At 48.1% G+C, this 23025-nt stretch overlaps 1 protein-coding gene across 2 annotated transcripts in view; it reads left to right on the top strand.

The window, feature by feature from the left end:
* The window catches only part of CLK3 (CDC like kinase 3), a 372256-nt gene that overhangs the window by 163494 nt on the left and 185737 nt on the right, over positions 1 to 23025 (top strand). For both annotated transcript variants that reach the window (XM_086959344.1, XM_086959345.1), the window contains exon 6: positions 9555 to 9671. In XM_086959344.1, coding sequence (XP_086815470.1) covers positions 9555 to 9671 — 117 coding nt within the window. The remainder of the gene's footprint in view (positions 1 to 9554; positions 9672 to 23025) is intronic.

The raw sequence follows: 23025 nt of genomic DNA, 5'->3' as shown, positions 1-23025 counted from the left end.
CTGTGCACCGCGTTGTTTGGCTACTAGCCGGCTGGCTTGTGGCCTTCTGAACGACGCCCAACGACTTCACGACTGCTGGTCTGGTTGCTCCAGACTGGCCCTTGCTTCCTTCTTCAAGAGAGGCACCCCGGACCCTCCTGGTCCACTCCAGACGCCATTTTAGGTCCACCGCGTGGGCTTGAATTTGCCAAGGCTTTGTTGCCCAATCCTGGGTCCAGCGACGCCGACAGCTTCTCTCTTCGTGGGACAGCTCGATCCTCCATCCTGGTCGCCGACAACGCCTCCTGGTCCGTGAGATCTTCGAGCTCAAGCGTCACCCACTCACCTTGTCGAGGTGGCTACCATCCGGTGCCCTCCTGGTGCCCACTGACTACTGGCTAGTAGTCTCGAACTTGGTCCCCTCTGCTTTCAGGTGTCATCTATCTTCGAGATCCAGGCTTGGATCCAACTGAACTTTCTTCACTGGTCACCGGCCAGCATCTTTTCTTCCGGCTCCTGGTCCGTCTACGAGGATTCCCGACGTCTTTTCAGACCTATGCAGCTGCAGCCCCTGGGCTAGGTAACTTCGGCATTTCGGTGCCCCAGCATAGCCTCACTATCCAAGGGTCAGAATCTACTTTCGTTTTCTCCCTACCAGGTCGGGTTCGCCCGAGAACACTAACTTTCTAATTCCTAGCTACCATAGACTTTTGTCCGCATCTCGCGTGAGAGTGCACACACTGCACCCGAGTCCCCTAGGCCTCCTAGAAGTAATCTAACGATTCCCTAGTCAAGTCCTAGCGATTCCAAAAGCTATTAGTACTGTACTTACCTGCTAGGAATTTCACATTCCACTTTCAGAGTATATGGTTTTCCGTGCCCCTCGGGCATTTGTATATACTGTGCTAACTTAAGTATTTTTGTAAGAGTTTTGGTTTGTGCTTAGTACCCTGTCCTCATAAAGAGTACAGGGCTGTTGTGATCTTTAATAAATAACTGTTTATTTTCATAACACTTGTGTGGTGTCCTTTCACTTGGTGTTCAAGGGGTATATGTGTGGTAAACAGCTGGCTTAACACGCCCTCTCGAGTCTTTAGCCTTAGACTGCTCGTATCCATGCTACTAGGATAGCTGGTCTATAAGGTTGACTTACAACCAATCATCAATAAGGGTTGCTGGACTGATACATAGTGTTCACTAGAATAGTGAGCACTGCATATCAGGCCACCTTCTCACAGGGCTGGCCCTAAAAAAGTCTGAAGACCTCTGGTAAGGAGAAGATGACAAAAGGTGTCCCCATGTCTCTGAATATCGTGAGACCTGAGCCTCGTTGTTGGTTCAGCCTGACTGGTCTCCCAGTCCCAGCTTGCAGCCTCTTTGCAACCGGGCCGTTCCCTATTAAAGTGAATGAGACATACCTCTGCACCCGGATGCCCCAGAACCTCTCAAGGTGACCTGGTTAGTGTGTCCTTGGACCTTGCCCCATACTTGCCTTAAGTCCAGGAGATAGTCCTGGAAGTCACTGTGAAGTACCCATATGCTGTGTATGTCTTTCCTTCCTAGGATAACATTGCCGCTTCAGAAATTGCACTGTCAGTTTTTATAAACTGTAAAAATTATTGTAGGAAAGTGCTCTCTTTTTGCATGGTTGCCCCCGCTTTTTGCCAAATGTTGATGTACGTTGACTGAGTGTGCCCCGGGTTCCTGTCAATCAGGTACCCAAGGCCTATGTTCTATGTTTTTTCGCCAAACTTTACTGTTGCAAACCCCATTTGGCAACTCTTTGGCCACATCTAAGTCCCTTGTAAAAGGTACCACAGTTACCAAGGGCCCCTGTGATCAGGGAAGGCCTCTAAGGGCTGCAGCACTCCTGGTACCCCCCTTAGAGGCCCTGTACCTTTACACACACGCACTCCCATTGCAGGCTGCCTGCTTCGGTGCAAAGCAAAGTGAGGAGTCGACATGGCACCCAGCCCTGTTTGCCATGCCTACAATCCACTGCCCTGGCATAGGTTAACCACCCCTCTAGCTGGGTGCACTATACCAGTGGTGAAGGTAGAGGTGCATGAGCCCTGTACCTCTACAGTGTCTAAGTCACCTCTGCGACATTGTAAGTGGAGTAATGCCATAAAGAGTCTATGGTAAGAGAGTTTGTCATTACGAACTCCACAGCACCATAAAGGCTTTACTGAAAACTGAGAAGTTTGGTATCAAACTTCTCAGCCCATTGAAACCACACTGATGCCAGTGTGGGATTGAGTGAAAAATGCACTTAGGGGGGCATCTCCAAGATGCCCCCTGAAAAACGACACAATTCTAGTGTCTTGGCTGAGTGGCTGCTTGCCAGCTGCCAACACCAGACATGTTTCTGGGCCCCTGGGTCGAGAGCCTGCTGCTCTCGGGATCCTAAAAACAACGAACATCCTGGGATGAGGTGCCAAGCCTTCTCTCCAGGATGGGCTGGGCCCACAAAGGGGAAGCTTCAAATGCTTGCCGCCTTTGTGAGCTACCCCAGCCGTTTGCTGCTTCCCAGCAACTGGCCCTCACTGGTTCTGACACCCACTTTGGGTGGGATAATCTGCAGGAAATCCAAGTTAGGAGGAGAGGTGTGCCCACCTTTGCCAACCTCACCCCTCAGGTTGGGGAGGCGTGGTGAAGCGCAACTCTGTCCCCGCCATCTTGAAGTTGGGAGGCACCCAGCGAACCAGAGTGAGGCTTATGCCCCCCTCCCACTGCCATAATAGCGGATGTACCCTCCCCAAGGAAGGGACCCATTAGTCCCAACCTGTGCCTACCTGTTACGCCCCTAAATCTGGTATTTGTTGCAACCCTGAACCTTCCTCCGCCGACAAAAAGAAACGAGAAGGACCAAAGAGCTGTGCTGAATAAAAGAGAACACAAAACCACAGAAGATGCCTACACTCCCCTTAATTCTATACAATGCTATTTATGAAGGCCACATAAACAAAATTCTCATAATAAATTCATATACATTTGATTTCAGTAAATGAAAGACAAAATCAAAAGGATGAGGAGTAGATGAATATTGTTTAAGCTAACTAATGTTATTTAAGCTTTGTTTGACCATTTACTCCTCTCCTTGATTTACTGAAATCAAATGTATGTTTAGTGTTTTTCTATTCTTTTAATGATTATAAGTTGTAATGTACAGTAGTGTAAATATATAAATGTACAGTGATACTTTTTTGACATGTAAAAGAAAAAATATTTTTGAAAGAAAAAGAAAAAATGAATGGTAGAAAATAAAAATACCTGGTCAAACTACAAAATTGATTGTTTGGCCTTCATAAATAGTATTGTATAGAATTAATGGGGGTGTAGGCATCTTCTGTGGTTTTGTGTTTAAAAAGGGTCCAGCCTACCCCATGCCCTGATGGACCTAACTCCTTCGGGTTATAAAGAATAAGAGGAGGACACCAACTGACTTGGCCCCAAACCTACCGGCCTGTCCTGACCTCGACCGACTACAGCGAAATTGTGGTGTGTCCTGCAGCTCCCAAGAACCCAGAGGACCTGCCCTGCCATCCCAAACCAGACTGTCTCCTGTGAGCATGGATTTGCTCACCCACAGACTCTTGCTTGGGCCAAATCCTCGAGTCTGCACCCACAACCCGAGTGGCCCAACAACACGAGGAGGTCTCCCCGGCGATCCTGACCTGAGATCTGGTGATCCCTGCTCTACCTCGAGTCTCCAACCAATTCCTGCAGCCCCTTTCTGGAGGATCCTCCCCAATGTGACTGAAGCTGGTAAGAATAATCCGACGGCAAAAGACACCCCTGCACCCGTATCTCCCTGGCTTTGGGTGGCCCAACCAACTGTGTCCAGGCATCCCAAGACATCCCAACTTACCTATCCAACCAGTGGTTGTCTCCAGAAGGTCTTCATTCCCGAGCCTGCAGTGTTTTTTTGCAACCGGAGAATTCCCATTAAAAACAGGGCACTCCATGCCAAACCAGCACCCTGCACCCGGCCGCCCTAATAACGCTGTGGGTGCACCTTGGGTGCTAACTCTGATCCCCCTTTGCCCTGAGCCTAAGTCCAGGAGCTTTGCGCCCACAAGCTTGTGCGAGTGAGCAGCCACCAACTGGAGGCTACCCTATCCCCATTGGATAACAATGGGCCTCAGCACTCTGCACCCTTCCGCCCTAGTGCTGCTGAGGGTGCTTTGAGAGTCCATCCTGGACCCTGGGGGAACCCTGGTTCTAACACCAGAAAACCAACTCCCAAACCTAAGTACTTACTGTTAAGCCGATAACATTGTTTTCTCCCATATGACTTCACTGAATTGCGCTCTTTGAAAATTGTTCTAAGTGTGGAGTTAGTTTGTATGAAACGCTTGAAACTGCAAATATACAAAAACTGATTACTTACCTTTTCTCTAGGAAATGTCCCATTGTGAAATCTAGACATATCACACTAAGTAGAAAAAGTAATCTGAAAAGTTAACAGAAAAGTAATTTAAACTGCTTTACAAACAAATGACTTACCTGTAACCAATCCAATTGCATTCAACGGCATTCAAACTGTATTTAACTGCATTATTATTTCAAAGTGTTATTATACTTACCTGTACCAGGCCTGGTTTGGTTCTAGAAAATAAAATAGAAACTAAATAATAATTTTTATATAAACAAATTGGTCTTTGAGTGTGTGACATAATTTCTTGCCTGAGTGCCTTACTGCCCGCTCACACTACCACAAATCAAGAGGAAGGTGTTCTCTACTTTTACCTCTGCCTACCTTTGGGGTATCACTGGACTCTGTGCATACCATGCCTTTCTTTGGTATAGTATATACAGAGCCTCCTTTCTACGATTATTAACTCTAAAAGTACTTAACTGATTCCGATGAGCTTGGTATCTAAATTCATAGAAACGTATGTTATTTTTATCAATTGGTGTCTGATTTCTTTGAGTGTGGTTCACTCTCTGCCCTTGTGTGTGCAAAAAAAGCTTAGCACAACCCTCTGATAAGCCTAACTGCTCACCTTTGTGCCTCTGTAATTCCTTTGTGGTTTGCCTGGACTCTTTACACAGAGTACCTCTTTTTGGTCCACTATACAAAAGAGCCCGCTTCCTACAGGGAGGACCAGGTTTCCTTGCGCTGGGCGCAGTCCAAGAGTGGATGGATGCAAACGGGCTAGCCTTTGGCATGCCATCAGTGCATTTGTCTGCACTGCTCTGCCATTAAGTAGGTCCTGGTAGGGAAGAGTATAGAAGTCACTTTCTGTTTAAATGGATGATAGGAAATCCAGTTATGTTCCTTCCTCTGCAGATGGGGAAACCCCAATCATGTTTTAGAAAGAAGCACCTACTTAGTTTTTTTTGCTTCTTTTTCCTCAAATGACTCTCTTTGGGGCACATTGTGTCTTCCCTTTTATATATTCCATTACAAGAAATTAATCTCCTCCTTTCCCTTTATGAAAATGGTTTGCCTTTTAAAAGTTTTACTAGAATCTTTTCCGATCGGTTATGCCATGCTGACATACTTTCCCTGACTTTTTTGAGCTGGAACATACTGTGTTGTCAACAATATACAGAGTATTTGGAGGGTCCAAGGGGAAATGGTTTATAGACAGAATAGGTACCTAGTCCCCCAACTTATATAGCGAAAAAACACAGGAGGTACTTTCAGTCTGGGTAAGGGAATGGACCCAAATGGTGTCCAAAAATGCATGCAGACCACACAGTTGATCTTGAGAGAAGACAATATTATGTCATGTCAAAGAGAAGATGAAATGGAGAAGATACAGAGTCTTTGAGACTAGAAAACAGTACCCATCAGCCCACTCAAAAGCGGAGTATCGTCATCTGGGTAGTGGGAGAGAAGGTGTCCTATAGGCTCATCCTCAGCCGAAGTCTAAGGTTGCCTGATCATGGACCCTTTAGGTCGAAACATCCAACCCACAGAAGACAGGATGTGAGCAGACAGGGCAGAAAGAAAAAGTTGCAGTGCAGAAAATAAAGGAAAAGTGCTCCAAGTGTTTAAAAATGCCTAGTTTGATGACATAAGGTAACTTTATTGGGTTTGACCATCAAATTGGCATCATTAAAAGCAGTATGCTGATAGCATGGAAAAAATGTTTTGCTATCTGTCATGAGTGTTACTTGGTCGACATGTTTCAGCCTTTAACGGCTTTCTTCAGGACCATGATAAGCTACCGCAACACATACTTATCGTGAATAACGACCAATGTCCCATGGATTCAAAGGAAAAAGGTGTATCTTCTCCTGTATGTATAGTGTGGGAAACAAAAAACAAAACATCATGTTAAGATATATACATAATGTAATACACATATCATGATTATGCTGTCAAAGGCTATTATAATCAGCACTCACCCTAAATGCAGGGAGAGAAAACCTCACCTCGCCTGGCGACTGCTCAGGTAAGAAGGAGGCCACGCACTGTAAAAAAGTGCATGAAAAAGAAAGTTAATTTATCTTGAAAAAACGTGTTCCAAAAAGCAAAACCACTAAGGCAGATAAATAGGACTGGATCCCTAAGAGAGACCAGTAAAATCCAACTCTAAAAGAGACTGAGAGAGACTGGCAAAATCCCCATCTAAACAGAAGGGCCATTATAAACCAAAAAGGTTTCTTCAGAAAGACCGTAGCTTAAATCAGCATATTAGCGCTAAACAAATGCCAGGAAAATCGCTCAGCTAGCTTTGGCCCTGAGAACCTGAAAGAGCGAGTAAAGAGCTCCAAGTACCCTACCTCTCCGTCGTTGCCTCGGTCTGTAGACTGAGCCGAGGGGGAGGTAACGAACTCACGTAGTGTGAGTGTTTTTAGAGAAAAGCGGCGGACCTGAGAGAAGCCTCTCTTCAAAATCCCCGCTATTGGTTAAATGGCGTGAGCCAATCAGAAGAGATGTCAGCTAGTTAAACAGGAAGCGCGCGGATGACGCCTTTCAGATGGTTTGTATGCTATTTGGCTTCCAATCAAAACGGGCACGCCGAGTGGCGGACTTGAAAGGAGCCGATACTAGAAAAGAAAGCATTGGTTGAATAGATCAGCCAATGGTCATGTGTCAATGAGTAAACATCGCGTGTTACGTGGTGTGGAATGATACGAGAAAAAAATGCAGGCGCGCATTTGTAACTGCATTGAACCCGGTATTTGTTATAAACTAAAGCGGAAGTTGTTAAAATCATATGTATATACCGAGGAAAACGTCCGAAAATGCAGGGACGAGTGTCATGTTGAAGTTCATGGCAAACCTTGCCTAGCGTGGTGTTACCTCACGTAGGCTATCAATAGGCAAGAGACCCTTGACAAATGCTAATGCATTAGTATTATTGCCCCTAGAGAGTGAAATGTGTAAGTTATAATGATAGGGGGTCATGAATAACTATCAGGGTCATACAGATGTGTCCAAAAAGCGGACATCATCCTGTGATCATGGGCGAAGTATCTGCATCGGAATGTGTCCACAAAAGGTTTCACATCTTCATAGTCTACAGCAGTATAATGACAGTCAGGCGTAACCGTGATGGATAGTGGGGAGATATCTAGACCCTAGTTTATCCAGCAGTAAATAAAGGAAAAATAACTAAGAGAGCAACCTCGAAGGGTGGAGGTAGTTCACATATGTAAGTGCAGCGGAAAAATGTACAGCTGCGTTTTAGATGTAATATATACCCATATATGTGGACGGCATTAACCACCACCCCCTATCATTATAACTTACACATTTCACTCTCTAGGGGCAATAATACTAATGCATTAGCATTTTTTTCTCGTATCATTCCACACCACGTAACACGCGATGTTTACTCATTGACACACGACCATTGGCTGATCTATTCAACCAATGCTTTCTTTTCTAGTATCGGCTCCTTTCAAGTCCGCCACTCGGCGTGCCCGTTTTGATTGGAAGCCAAATAGCATACAAACCATCTGAAAGGCGTCATCCGCGCGCTTCCTGTTTAACTAGCTGACATCTCTTCTGATTGGCTCACGCCATTTAACCAATAGCGGGGATTTTGAAGAGAGGCTTCTCTCAGGTCCGCCGCTTTTCTCTAAAAACACTCACACTACGTGAGTTCGTTACCTCCCCCTCGGCTCAGTCTACAGACCGAGGCAACGACGGAGAGGTAGGGTATTTGGAGCTCTTTACTCGCTCTTTCAGGTTCTCAGGGCCAAAGCTAGCTGAGCGCTTTTCCTGGCATTTGTTTAGCGCTAATATGCTGATTTAAGCTACGGTCTTTCTGAAGAAACCTTTTTGGTTTATAATGGCCCTTCTGTTTAGATGGGGATTTTGCCAGTCTCTCTCAGTCTCTTTTAGAGTTGGATTTTACTGGTCTCTCTTAGGGATCCGGTCCTATTTATCTGCCTTAGTGGTTTTGCTTTTTGGAACACGTTTTTTCAAGATAAATTAACTTTCTTTTTCATGCACTTTTTTACAGTGCGTGGCCTCCTTCTTACCTGAGCAGTCGCCAGGCGAGGTGAGGTTTTCTCTCCCTGCATTTAGGGTGAGTGCTGATTATAATAGCCTTTGACAGCATAATCATGATATGTGTATTACATTATGTATATATCTTAACATGATGTTTTGTTTTTTGTTTCCCACACTATACATACAGGAGAAGATACACCTTTTTCCTTTGAATCCATGGGACATTGGTCGTTATTCACGATAAGTATGTGTTGCGGTAGCTTATCATGGTCCTGAAGAAAGCCGTTAAAGGCTGAAACATGTCGACCAAGTAACACTCATGACAGATAGCAAAACATTTTTTCCATGCTATCAGCATACTGCTTTTAATGATGCCAATTTGATGGTCAAACCCAATAAAGTTACCTTATGTCATCAAACTAGGCATTTTTAAACACTTGGAGCACTTTTCCTTTATTTTCTGCACTGCAACTTTTTCTTTCTGCCCTGTCTGCTCACATCCTGTCTTCTGTGGGTTGGATGTTTCGACCTAAAGGGTCCATGATCAGGCAACCTTAGACTTCGGCTGAGGATGAGCCTATAGGACACCTTCTCTCCCACTACCCAGATGACGATACTCCGCTTTTGAGTGGGCTGATGGGTACTGTTTTCTAGTCTCAAAGACTCTGTATCTTCTCCATTTCATCTTCTCTTTGACATGACATAATATTGTCTTCTCTCAAGATCAACTGTGTGGTCTGCATGCATTTTTGGACACCATTTGGGTCCATTCCCTTACCCAGACTGAAAGTACATACTGTGTTGTGCCTTTAAAAACTTTGATACACATGCTTAGAATTACTAGTTTCTAAGTGTTGGCCGGGCTCCTGGCTGTGCCTTACTAATGTTACTGGTAGTTTCCAAGTTGTGGCATGGATGCAGTATAGTGTGTGCATTTTCATATAATGAATTGCCCTCAAGAATGATTTTTGCAACTTTTGGATTTCAAAAACATGTTCATCCTTTATATTTGGCCAAATAGCTGTGAAGCCGACCTATCTGCAAATTTAGTTTATTTTTCTCTTCTTATTTCCAATTGCACTCTGTTTGCTTCTTGGTAGTGTACCATAATTTCCTGCTCACACTTTCTCTTTTTCTTCTCTTTTCTCTGTAGTAGTAAATCCCATATTGCTCTCAAGATCATTCGAAATGTAGGCAAGTACAGGGAAGCGGCCCAATTGGAAATCAACGTCCTGAAGAAAATCAAAGAAAAAGACAAAGAAAACAAATTGTAAGTTGTCAGACAATGAGTGACTTTGTACTATCTCTTCAGCCTTGACCAGAATGTTTGGTACTCTTGGCGGAAAGCACATCACAGTAGGTTTCACTATTAGTTGTTTTGTTGAATGTTTATCATTTTATAGATGACCCAGACTAGAAAAAGATATCTTGCACTAGTTCTCCAGAACGTTGTCAAATATTGGGATAAAAGACCACTGCTTCACTTGGAAAAACATTATGCCTCCCACTCCTCAACAAGCAATTTCACAGCTTTGATCTGCATTCGCATTGAGAGCCTGCAGCTTTGAATGTCTCTTGGAGCTTGTGAGCCTACACTGTACCCAATCTGCTTATACTTTTAGATGGGGGCTTTATGGTCTCTATCCCAGTCGCAAAAGGACCCGGAGATAGTGTGCCGTCACTCCCCCAGTGAAATACAGCTGGTCCATGGAACACTAGTTTATTTAGAATGATCTCTGTAGCCCATAATGTTTTGGAGATATTGACTGTCCAAGTTGAATCCTGTTATTAACCTTCACTTCCTAGTTTGAACTAGCGACCAGAAACACTTGGTGTTTCTGGTCCTGTAGGCATCCTTGCCACAGAAGAATTTAGATGGACCCATGTAGAATTTAATATTCAGAACCTTGAAGTTTAGGTATCTTCACAGGGCACCAAGTGCTCACCTACATCTGCTAGCCATTGAAGGCATAAACTCAGTTGAACTGGTTTTTAGACTTCAGTGAAGATTAGACACTAACTACCAATAACTTTGGGCATTGGGGTTCAAGAGACTGTGAACGGTGCAATGGCCTTCTAGTGTGATGGATTTTTGAGACTAGGGATCATTAACTATATTTTATCCAGTATTATGGGTATCTTTCATAGATTCACATGCCTGAATCATTCCCCGTCGTCGGGGTGGGAGTCCCCGGTACATAAAAATGGTAATGTCATATAGACATATATACACTAATAAGCCGGAGGCCTCACATTAGTAACCTATCTGAGTCCTTTTGTAAAAAAGGACCAAACTTTGGCCAGGAGCCAATCGGCTACTAACACCCTCTAGAACCTTCCTGGAAGGAGCCCTAGTCCCTCAGATTTTCTACCGCACGTCATGCTAAGGGAGTCTCCACTGAGTTCTGCTTAGGTTTCTGGTATTTCTGGATTTATTCCATATTTTTCTCTTCAAATTTACTCTTGTGGAGGAGTGCTAGAGTCTACTATGTCTACCACTCCTAAAAAAGGGCTCTTTAGACCTTGTGCCTCGTGTAGTAAGCTGAGACTGCATGTAGATGACAAACATGAAGACTGCCTCTACTGTCTCTACCCTGACCATTCTGCCAAGGATTGTAAGGTCTGCCACACTTTCTCTGTCAAGACTTTAAAAGACAGAGAGGGACGCCTGCTTCTGTGGCTTCAGAGACTGAAGGACAAGGATCAAACAGTCTCTTCAGGTGAGAGCGAGTGTTCCTTCAGGAGCTCACACTCCTCTTCCAAAAGGCCAAGACTGACATCTCCAGGTCCGTCTAATATGCCACCTCAAAAGAAGACGCCAAAGTCTTCAGAGGGTCGTCCAAAAGCCATGGCAGTTAAGACTCCTCTTCAGGATGCCACCTTCAAGATGCCTGTGCTGGTGTCTTCTGCCATGCCTGTGACAGCGTAGATAGTAACCATCTCTACGTCGACAGCTTTGGCCTTCACCGCCTTGACGACATCTACCTCAGCATCGTCGTCGTCCGGTAGGTCTATAACATCTATTATTCCTGTCAAAAGAGCGTCGACGACGCCCCCGTCGTCGACGGCTTGATCATCGACTAAGTCGAAACCATCGTCGGCGAAGGTCCCATCGACGTAGACAACCACCTCGTCGACTGTCATCGACGACGAAGCCATCGACGTCGACACCAGCGTTGACGAGACCTTTGACGACAAGATCGTCGACGACGACTCCAACGTCGACACTGCCGTCGACGAAGAAACCACCGTCGACGACGCTACCGTCTACGTCGGCGAAGATGACCGAGAGGTCTACTGTGGCTGTTAGCATCCCACCGTCGACGACCACCCCGTCGACGGAAGACTCTCCTAAGCTAAAGTATACCTATACACACTAAAGGATGTCAACGCGTATGCTGACGCCAGAGGCTACGTCTCCTAGCAGAGTCCGGCCACTGCCACCGGTCCATTTACTGGAGACTGAGGACTCTGATGATAGTGTCATGTTCCACACTGCAACTAGTCCATCACAGCTAAATGTCAAGGCCCATGAGAGTTCGGATTACGAAGATATCGGTCAGGCAGAAGTCCCATACCAAGAGGAATATCAATCGACTTCTCCTTCACAACCTATGGTGTGCCTCCCGGCCTCAATAGTCACGGACCTCCAATTCCTCATAGCGGACTACAAACAGCGGTTTCCGCCTACTCCGCCACCTTCAGTAGTGCCACCACAACTCGTGACACCAGCAGCTCCTCCTCGCCCTAGACCACCTCCCCTGGTCATTAATCCGGATCCTGTATCTTTGCCTCCTCAACAATCTTCGGATGAAGAGGAAGCAGTGGAAGAAGACTAAGAAGGTCAACAGGAAGAGGGAGAAATACAGGATGATGAGTGGAATGACTATATCATTTCACATCTGGCATCCCCAGACCAGGCACAGGCGGATTCACCTCCAGAAGATATCGGGGGATTTCATAATGTTATAGAGCGAGCTGCAGCAAGGTTCAAACTAGAGATGACCACACAACCTCAGGACTGCTTCCTATATGACTTTAAGGAGCCATTCAAGAAGACGGTTCGGTCAATCCCTGTCATTGAACACATGTGGGACCAGGGGATAAAGATAATGAATAATCCCTCATCTCTACTTCCAGTGCCGACCAGGCTTGATAAGAAGTATAAGGCCCTGGACACTGCTCCGGCATGCCTTACAGGCCATACTAAACCGGACTCCGTTATTACACAGGCCGCAGCGGAAATCCAACAACCCAGCTGCTGCGCTGACTGTGCCTCCGGATAAGGAAGGCCGTAAACTGGATAACATCAGGAAAAGGTTCTTGTTGATGTCGGCCATTACTGTCAGGGCGGCACACTCGCTAGCGCTCTTGGGGCGTTACAATCGCCAGATGTGGGCAGATGTTGCCCCATACCTAGGCACACTGCCAGAGGAGCAGAAAGAAGAGGTAAAGAAGATCCTCCTTGAGGGAGAGCGGTCCGCCTCGGAGATTATTGACGTGGCGATGGATATTGCCTCTACAGGATTTCGCCAGCTGGTAGGGGCAGCGGTCCTTAGGTGCCAAGGCTGGCTGAAAGCTACATCTTTCCGACCGGAAGTCCAAGCCAAGGTACTGGACATGCCGTTCGACGGAGAGCTTCTCTTTGGGAAGCATATTGATGAGATGCTGCAGGGTATCAAGAAGGATACCGAGACCGCAAAAGCCCTGGGTACCCTCCAGTACAAGAATACTTCCTTTCGGGGCTCCAGAGGAAGAGGCCAGCGGACAAGAGGTGGCTATCAGGGATACAAATCCTCCTACGGCTCGTCCTAGCAATACAAGCCTCAATACCAACAGAGGCAGCAACAAGGCCAGTCCTCGTACAATAAGTCTTCCTTTTGAGGAAGAGGAGGAAATAAAGATTCCGGGAGAAGGCAATGACTTCTTTCTCCAACAGGCCTCCACTTCTTCTCCACATTATGTAGTTGGAGGGAAAATTTCCAACTTCCTCCACAATTGGCAAAGAATAACGACGGATCGTTGGGTTCTCCAGCTGGTTCGGTTCGACCATACTCTGGAGTTCGTGGAAACTCCTCCTTCGAACCCCCCCATGTCCCATGCAGCACAAGAATCTTCATCTCCTTCAAGCGGAACTCTCACTAATGCTTCAGAAAAGAGCCGTAGAAAGAGTTCCCAGAGGTCAGAGGGGGAAAGGATTCTATTCACGGTTCTTCGTGATACGAAAAAAGGAGAAGAAATGGAGACCTATACTGGATCTAAGGAACCTCAACCGATATCTCAAAAAACAATTGTTCCGTATGGTATCCATTCAGGAGGTGTTACAGCTACTCAATTCCAAAGATTTCATGGTGTCCTTAGACCTCCAGGACGCCTATTTTCACATACTCATCCACAAAAGTCACCGCCAATACCTAAGGTTCATTGTGGCGGGCAGACATTACCAGTTCAGAGTGTTGCCATTCGGCCTGAAGTCGGCGCCACGCATTTTTACGAAAGGCTTATCTCCAGTGGCAGCTTACCTTCGCCAGCAACATCACCAGGTATTCCCCTACTTGGACGACTGGCTCATAAAGTCTCCCACTCTAGAAGGCGTAAACAGATCTTCCAACGCCTGTCTTCAGCTCTTCGAGAGTCTAGGACTTACACTCAACCAGGAAAAGTCAGTACTGCAGCCCTCTCAGCGCCTCACTTTCCTGGGAGCAATTCTAGACACACATCAGGAGAAGGCCTTTCCATCACAGGAGCGTCAGGTCAAACTGAGGTCGCTGGCAGCCCACATTCAGGTCAAGAAGACCATCAAGGTGCGATTTCAAGTCACTGCTAGGAATGATGTCCTCCAATATCCTCCTAATACCACACTGCCGCCTCCGTATGCCTCCCTTACAGGAGGCGTTATCATCTCAGTGGATCCAGTGTACGGGATCCTTCGATCTAATCAGGATCACTCTGTTCATGGTGAAGGCCCTGCACTGGTGGCTTCAAACAAAAAACCTGAACCAGGGCCTTCCATTCCTGCTTCCAATCTCCCCACACGTGATAACAACAGATGCATCATTGGAAGGATGGGGTGCGTTCCTGCAGGAACTTCAGATACACGGTCAGTGGTCGCCGGCAGAAAAACTGCTCCACATCAACCTGTTAGAGTTGAGGGTAGTATACCCGGCACTTCGAGCATTCCTGCCCAGAATCAGGAACTCCCCAGTGCTTGTGAGGACGGACAACACCACCACAATGCTTTATTTAAACAAGCAAGGGGGAACTCGATCCATGACGTTGTCTCCAGAATCACAGCAAATTTGGAAGTGGCTACTCCAACACAACATTTCGCTGAGGGCGGAGTACGTCCCAGGAGCAGACAACACCCTGGCGGACTCACTAAGCAGGCAACGCTCCATTTGCCACGAGTGGGAGCTCGACCAACATGCTCTCGACGCAGTATTCTCCCGATGGGGCAGACCTCACCTGGATCTATTTGCGACGGAGATCAACGCAAAATGCCAACATTATGCAAGCTGGCTTCCCCAGAAAGGATCTATAGGGGATGCATTTTCGATCGCATGGTGCAGCGTCTTTGCTTACGCTTTTCCTCCATTTCCCCTGATCCCCAGGGTCCTTTGGAAACTGAAAGCAGAGCATTGCACACTGATCCTGATAGCCCATCGTGGCCGCGCCAACACTGGTTTACAGAACTCCACCTTCTATCGCTGGAGCCTCCGATTCCATTCAGGCCTTACCCGCATCTCCTCACTATGAACCAGGGGCAAGACCAGCATCCAGATCTGACATCTCTCAGATTATCCGCTTGGCTCCTGAGTTCAGAGAATTCCAGGACTTAGATATCCCTCAGGACAGCATGGTCGTCTTAGCCCAAGCCCGGGTGACAGTACCAACAAGACATATTCTCTTAAGTGGAAGAGATTCTGTTTATGGTGTAAAGCTAACAAACTGCACCCGTTCTCGTCATCTCCGGCACAACTCCTGCCCTATTTGCTTCACCTGGCCAACTCTGGATTGGCTCACGCCTCAATCAAAGTCCACCTGGCAGCCATATCTCGGTTCAGACACTCTTCGTCTAGTGTTTCCCTATGGTCCAATAGACTGGTCAAGCAGTTTCTGAAAGGCTTATTCAAGACTTATCCTCCAGTGAGACCTTTACCACCTACATGGCAGCTCAATACTGTCCTGGCGCAGTTGATGAAACACCCCTTTGAGCCAATGCATAAAGCAGATCTCAAATACTTGTCATGGAAAACAGCTCTCTTGCTGGCTCTCACGTCAGTAAGGAGGGTGAGTGAGCTGCAGGCTTTCTGTATTCAGGACCCGTTCCTTCAGTTCAAACAGGACAGAGTCATTCTACGGATTAACCCCAAATTCATACCAAAGGTTCCGTCTGCTTTTCATCTAAACAAACCTATTGTCCTGAGATCTTTCTTCCCTAATCCATCTTCAACAGCGGAGAGATCTCTACATTCCTTGGACCTGAAAAGATGTCTGAAATTCTACATTCATAGAAAAGAACAATTTCGCAAGTCCAACCAATTATGTATTGCCTTCATCAGGCCCAGGAACGGCCTACCATTGACAAAGCAGAGCATTCCAAGGTGGATCTCTGCGGCCATCGCCTTCTGCCACCAACAGGCGGGACATCCTCTGCCCGCCAAAGTTCGGGCTCATTCCACTAGAGCGGTTTCCACCTCCATGGCGCTCTTTTCTGGGGTGCCCATTGTCGACATTTTCAGAGCGGCGACATGTAAGACACCACATACGTTCACCAAGCACTACTGCTTGGATTCAGAACTAATGAAGGATGCAGCAGTGGGACAGGCGGTGCTCCGTCATCCATTTCATTAGAGGTGAGCCTTCTTCCTTTCATCCCACCTTTCCTATTTGCACATTTCTTATCCTACTACTGTTTGCAGTTTTTTCTGTTGCTCTATTGATAAGGTATTATCAAGTGTCTTACATGCTATATTATGCAAAATGTGCTGCCTATTACTTGCTACTCTGATTCAGGCATGTGAATCTATGAAAGACACCCATAATACTGGATAAGAAATGTGTTACTTACCTGTAACTGCAGTTATCCAGTATTGGTATCTTTCATAGATTCACATGCAACCCACCCGCCTCCCCTGGAAGGGCTCACCTTGGTTCTCTCAGTAAGTACTACTTAGCACTGTGCTTACGAAAATCTGAGGGACTAGGGCTCCTTCCAGGAAGGTTCTAGAGGGTGGTAGTAGCTGATTGGCTCCTGGCCAAAGTTTGGTCCTTTTTTACAAAAGGACTCAGATAGGTTACTAATGTGAGGCCTCCGGCCTATTAGTGTATGTTCGAGGCATGTGGGCTGCTGAATTCATATCTGTGCATAGCTCGCCGCCTAGTGTTGGGTCCGGATGATTGCACATTGTTGTCCTGGAAGAGTCTTCGAAGTATCACGAGATAGGTGGCTCCTCCCCTGGACTACAGTGCGCATGGGCATCACCTCCATCCCCAGATTGTTTTTTTCCGCCATTGGGTTCGTATGTGTTTCGGTTCCCTCTGTCGGAATCGATAGTTGTTTAACTTTCCTTACTTGAGACCAAAAGGTCTTTAGGATTGGCGTCTGTATCGTTCATCGTTCGGGTCTGTTTATTCCTCAGCTCCGAACACTTGCTGCCCTTCCACGTGCTCTCGGCGCGGACGGGCCTACACGACGCTCCAGATTACTTAACATGGAACGAACTCCGTTTAAGAGGTGCCCGGTGTGCACCTCAAAGTATTCACACCTCGACGTGCACCCAGTGTGCAACAAGTGTTTGTCGCCGGACCACGATGAGGCCAGGTGTATGGCCTGCTCCAAGTTCCGGTGTAAGAAGACTCTCAAGCTTCGTCGGGCCGCTAGACTCCAGGCCCAGTTATCAGCGCCCCCGCCAGACAACATCTTCGAGGAAGACGTTGAGGACCACACCGTCTTACAAGTTTCGGACTCCAGCCCAGCGTCGGAAGATGACAACTACGACGCAGGGGACGAGGAGTTTGAGGAAGTCGTCGGAGAGGTAGAGGACGACGACGGGGCCATTGCCACCGTGGAGGATAGCTCAGAGGAGGAGCATCCTCAGACTGACTCAGGGGTCAATCCCCATTATACGGCCCAGGTCGAGGGATCGCCTTCGGGCCTTACCCAAGATCTCGATACTCGTCCCACGACCCCGCCTCCGGGCCCGGCCACGGACATTGGTGATGCGCCACTCCCGGTAAAGAAACCGAAAGTGAAACCATCAGGGTCCACACCGACGGTATCGAAACCGAAAGTGAAAGTTGCACTGGTGGGACAGAAGGCTCCAGAGGCCTCAGCGCCTAAGAGGTCCAAAATGGCCGCCGTCATCAAGAGCCAAGCCAAGATGGCCGACCCGAAGACCCCGGTGTCGAAGCCGAAGACGACCGACGCGGCTGCGTCGGCGCCGAAGATGGTCGAGGTCGATGACCCGAAAAAGGCCTCGAAGAAGCGTCAAGACGACCCCAAAGCTCTGGCTGCGCCGATTCCGGTCGTCAAGGTCAAGGGTGGCGATGCGTCGGCTCCGAAGACCGTGCCTTTGATCGCCAACCCTATTCCGGACTCAGGTGATTCGCTCGGGCCGGGCCAGCCCTCCCCGTCCTTAACCAAAAAGGTCACGGAATCCCTTCAACGGATTCGGAAGGACGCATCGGCTCCCGAACCGAAGGATGTGGTGCCGAAGCCTTCACAGAAACCGGCAAAGGCGCAGGCGCCGATCCACTTCACGCTGCCGCCTTTGAAGCTGGTGTCGACGCCTAAACCGTCATTGGTGGTGCCGAAGCCTCGTCTCCAGCCGCTCGCGGACAAGGAGCGTCGAGAGGTTGTCATCGACGCCAACACAGGCAAACTCTCTCTCCTTAAGAGGAAAATCACCTCGGAGCCGGTGTTGTAACATTTTCGTATCCCACTCAAAAAGAAGTTGGACTCTGCGGGTACTTCTGCCCCTATAGAGCCTGCATCTCCACAAAATCTAGAACTCTCACCAACTCATTCTAACGCTGGGGAAGGTGACCGAGATGAGGAGGACGAGTACAATTATCCAGCGTACTCGGATCCTGAGGAGGTCAATGAACCTTGGTCTGCTGGAGGCGACACTGAGGACCCTCAGTCGAGTCACGAACCGCAGCTTTTTGCAGCGAAAACTTCTCCAACAGAGGACTCTGCAGCCTTCAACGCTCTAATTGAGAGAGCTGCGGCTAATCATGATGTCGACCTCCATGCGGACCCAGTGGATGTCGATTTCCTGTTTGACACTTTCTCAGTGGCTGAAAAGTCAGTCAAGACACTGCCTATGCTCAAGGGAGTGCTGAAGCACGCGCCAGAGGTTTTCAGGGAGCCCACTCGGGAGCGAGTCATCAATCCTCGTATTGACAAGAAATACAAGGCAGCGCCCACTGATCCAACGTACATCAAGGGACACTTGCCACTGGATTCTTTGGTTGTATCCAACGCACGCAAGCGGGCAAACTCGCAGACCACGGGTGATGCTCCTCCCCCGGACAAAGAATCCAAAATCTTTGAAGCCTCAGGAAAACTTATTGCTGCGCAGGCAGCTAATATTTGGCGCATTTCAAACACGCAGGCCCTACTTGCACGCTACGATAGGGCGCATTACCACACCCTAGAAACACTTCTTCAACACTTACCTGATCAGTACAAAGAGGGAGCTGAAATGTTAATTCAGGAGGGGAAGCTAATCACCAACGCTTCCATTAAGTGTGCGCTGGACGTGGCCGATACCGCCTCCAGGGCTGTAAACACTAGCGTGTTACTGCGTAGGCATGCATGGCTTAGAATATCAGGCTTCAAACCAGACATACAGACAACCATTTTAAATCAAACAGTTAATCCAGACCACCTGTTTGGGCCTGAAGTGGATGCAACCCTTGAAAAAATGAAAAAAGACACGGACACTGCTAAGTCTATGGGGGCCCTCCAGTCCCAGCAGTTTCGGGGTGGTTCCTTTCGCCGCTCCAATAACAGAGGCACCTCAAGGGGTCAGGCATCGCAATCCACGCAGTACTATAAAAGCAATACCCAGACCTCATACACCAACAAGGGTAGAGGTGGTTACAGGGGCAACAACGTCAAAGGCAGGGGACGTGGAAACCGCTCCAGGTCCTCCACCACCAACAAACAGTGACGCCTTGTCACTGCCCCCCGACCACACAACACCGGTCGGGGGGAGACTTCAGCAGTTCCTGCCCGCGTGGAAATCCATCACCACGGACAGGTGGGTCAAATCTCTTATCCAGTACGGTTACTGTCTGGAACTTACTTCCACTCCACCAAACATACCTCCAAAAAACCGTCCTATGTCCGGCGAGCACTTGCACTTGTTGCAGCAGGAGGTCACAGTCATGCTGCAAAAAGGGGCAATAGAGCTCGTGGCACTGCAAGAAAGGGGAACAGGAGTTTACTCTCTGTACTTTCTAATCCCCAAAAAGGACGGATCCCTCAGGCCCATCCTGGATCTCAGGCCCCTCAACTGGTACATTCTGTCAGAACACTTCCATATGCTCACGTTGCAGCAGGTTCTCCCTCTGCTTCGGCAGGGGGACTTCCTGGCTACTCTGGATCTCAAGGATGCATACTTCCACATTCCCCTGCATCCTTCACACAGGAAGTACCTCAGGTTCACAATTCAAGACCAGCACTACCAGTTCAGGGTTCTGCCTTTCGGGGTCACCACAGCGCCCAGGGTCTTTACAAAGTGCCTGGCGACTGTGGCGGCACATCTAAGACGTCAAAACATCCACGTCTACCCCTATCTGGACGACTGGCTCATTCAAGCACAGTCGGAACAACAGTGCGCCGACCACGTGTCCCGCACCATTCATCTCCTGCACGATCTGGGATTCTCACTGAATTACCCAAAATCCCATCTCCAGCCCGCCCACATACGGCAGTATCTGGGCGCGACAATAGACACTCTGGCAGCCACTGCGCAGCCAAATTCAGTGAGGGTCGCCAGTATTCAGACGCTGATCCAACGATTCAGACCTCAGCACTCGCTTCCAGCGAAGGTGTTCATGCAGTTGATAGGCATGATGGCCTCCTGCATCTCCATTGTCCCGCACGCGAGGTTACATATGCGTCCGCTTCAGGAGTGCCTAGCACGTCAGTGGACTCAGGCTCATGGGCAACTAACAGACCTAGTGTTGGTGAGCGGTCGGGCGTACAACTCTCTGCATTGGTGGAATCCACAAAACCTTTGCAAGGGCCGACCGTTCCAAGAGCCTGTGCCACAGATTATCCTGACGACGGACGCTTCTCTCCAGGGATGGGGAGCGCATGTACTCCACTACACAGTGCAGGGACTATGGACACTACAGCAAAGGAAGATGCACATCAACGTCTTGGAACTGATGGCGATCTTCATGGCCTTAAAGGCATTCAAAGTACATCTGTGCAACAAGGTCGTGTTGATCCGGACGGACAACATGACGGCCATGTACTACATTCAGAAACAGGGGGGCACACACTCTCCGCAGCTGTCTCATCTGGCTCAGAGCATGTGGAAGTGGGCCATTCAGAGGAACATTTTCCTGATGGCAGAACATCTCCCAGGCAAAGACAATCAGATGGCGGACCTGCTCAGCAGGCACAGCCACCAAATGCACGAGTGGGAGTTACATCCATCAGTACTCCAACCGTACTTCCAAAGGTGGGGTCATCCAGAGATAGACCTGTTCGCCACAAGGGAGAACGCAAAATGCCAAAGCTTCGCCGCCAGGTTCCCACACCCGCAATCGCAGGGCAATGCGATATGGATGAACTGGTCAGGCAGATTTGCGTACGCTTTTCCCCCAGCACCTCTGATACCGCTGGTGGCACGCAAGCTCAGGCAGCACTCGATGACTCTCATCCTGGTTGCTCCAACGTGGGCTCGCCAACCATGGTACACCACGTTTCTGGAACTTTCCGTGGTACCGCATCAAAGGCTTCATCTCACATCCAGCCTTCTGACGCAGAGCCATGGCGACATTCAGCACCCAGATCCGCAACAGCTCAACCTGGCGATCTGGCTCCTGAAGTCCTAGAGTTTGGCTACCTCAATCTTCCCCCCGATTGCATGGACATCATTCGGGAGGCAAGAAAGCCCACTACTAGAGCATGTTATGCGGCTAAATGGAAGCGGTTTGTCATTTATTGTGCAAACCACGACATTAACCCGCTAGATGCTTCCATTCAGAACATCATATGTTACCTGTTCCATCTGTACCAATGCAATTTGGCGTATTCTTCCATCCGCATTCACCTGTCTGCGATGGCCGCATACCTCCAGAATAGGCAACACCTATCACTTTTTAAGGTTCCTGCTATCAAGGCTTTTCTGGAAGGACTCAAAAGGGTCATTCCACCACGGACACCACCAGCTCCAGAATGGAACCTCAATGTGGTTCTTACAAGGCTGATGGGTCCTCCTTTCGAGCCACTACACTCTTGTGAGCTTCAGTTTCTGACTTGGAAGGTGGCTTTCTTAGTAGCAATTACATCGCTACGGAGGGTTAGTGAGTTGCAGGCTCTCACCATCCAAGAGCCCTTTTTCCAAGTCCATGCCAACAGGGTGGTGCTCCGCACTAACCCTAAATTTCTACCCAAGGTGGTATCTCAATTCCACATAAACCAGACAATTGAGTTGCCAGTGTTTTTTCAAAATCCTGAGTCGCTGGCGGAGCGGATGCTCCACACCCTTGACGTTAAAAGAGCGTTAATGTACTACATTGACAGGACAAAGGATTTTCGAAAGACTAAGCAACTTTTCGTTGCATTTGCCTCACACCACAAGGGTAACGCTATTTCCAAAGCTGGTATCGCTAGGTGGATCGTAAAATGCATTCAGATCTGTTACGCTAAGGCTAAACGCACTCTCACTATTCCACCAAGAGCCCACTCCACCAGAAAGTTGGGGGCCTCTATGGCTTTCCTTGGGAACATTCCCTTAGAGGATATTTGTAGGGCAGCCACATGGTCTACCACACATACTTTTACTAAACATTACTGTGTAGACGTGCACTCTAAACAGCAGGCAGCTGTTGGTCAGGCTGTTCTCAAGACACTTTTTCAAACTGCTGCAGCTGGCACGGGCGGCCGCCGCTAATGGAGGGACTGCTATGTATTCTATGCACAGATATGAATTCAGCAGCCCACATGCCTCGAACTGCAAATGCTACTTACCAGTATGCATCTGTTCTTGGCATGTAGGGCTGCTGACATTCATATCGCCCGCCCTCCTCCCCGGCGCCTGTAGCAGCTGCAGTATTCATATTTATATATGCTCATAGCATGGGCATCACTCACATAGTTCACTCCATCTCGGCCAATGGCTAAAAACAATCTGGGGATGGAGGCGATGCCCATGCGCACTGTAGTCCAGGGGAGGAGCCACCTATCTCGTGATACTTCGAAGACTCTTCCAGGACAACAATGTGCAATCATCCGGACCCAACACTAGGCGGCGATCTGTGCACAGATATGAATGTCAGCAGCCCTACATGCCAAGAACAGATGCATACTGGTAAGTAGCATTTGCAATATGTCTATATGACATTACTGTTTTTATGTACAGGGGACTCCCACCCCG

The sequence above is a fragment of the Lissotriton vulgaris genome, chromosome 2_2, assembly GCF_964263255.1.
Source record: "Lissotriton vulgaris chromosome 2_2, aLisVul1.2, whole genome shotgun sequence".
Taxonomy (NCBI): Eukaryota; Metazoa; Chordata; class Amphibia; order Caudata; family Salamandridae; genus Lissotriton; species Lissotriton vulgaris.
Note: the sequence above shows the minus strand (reverse complement) of the source record. Positions and strands in the feature narration are given on the sequence as shown.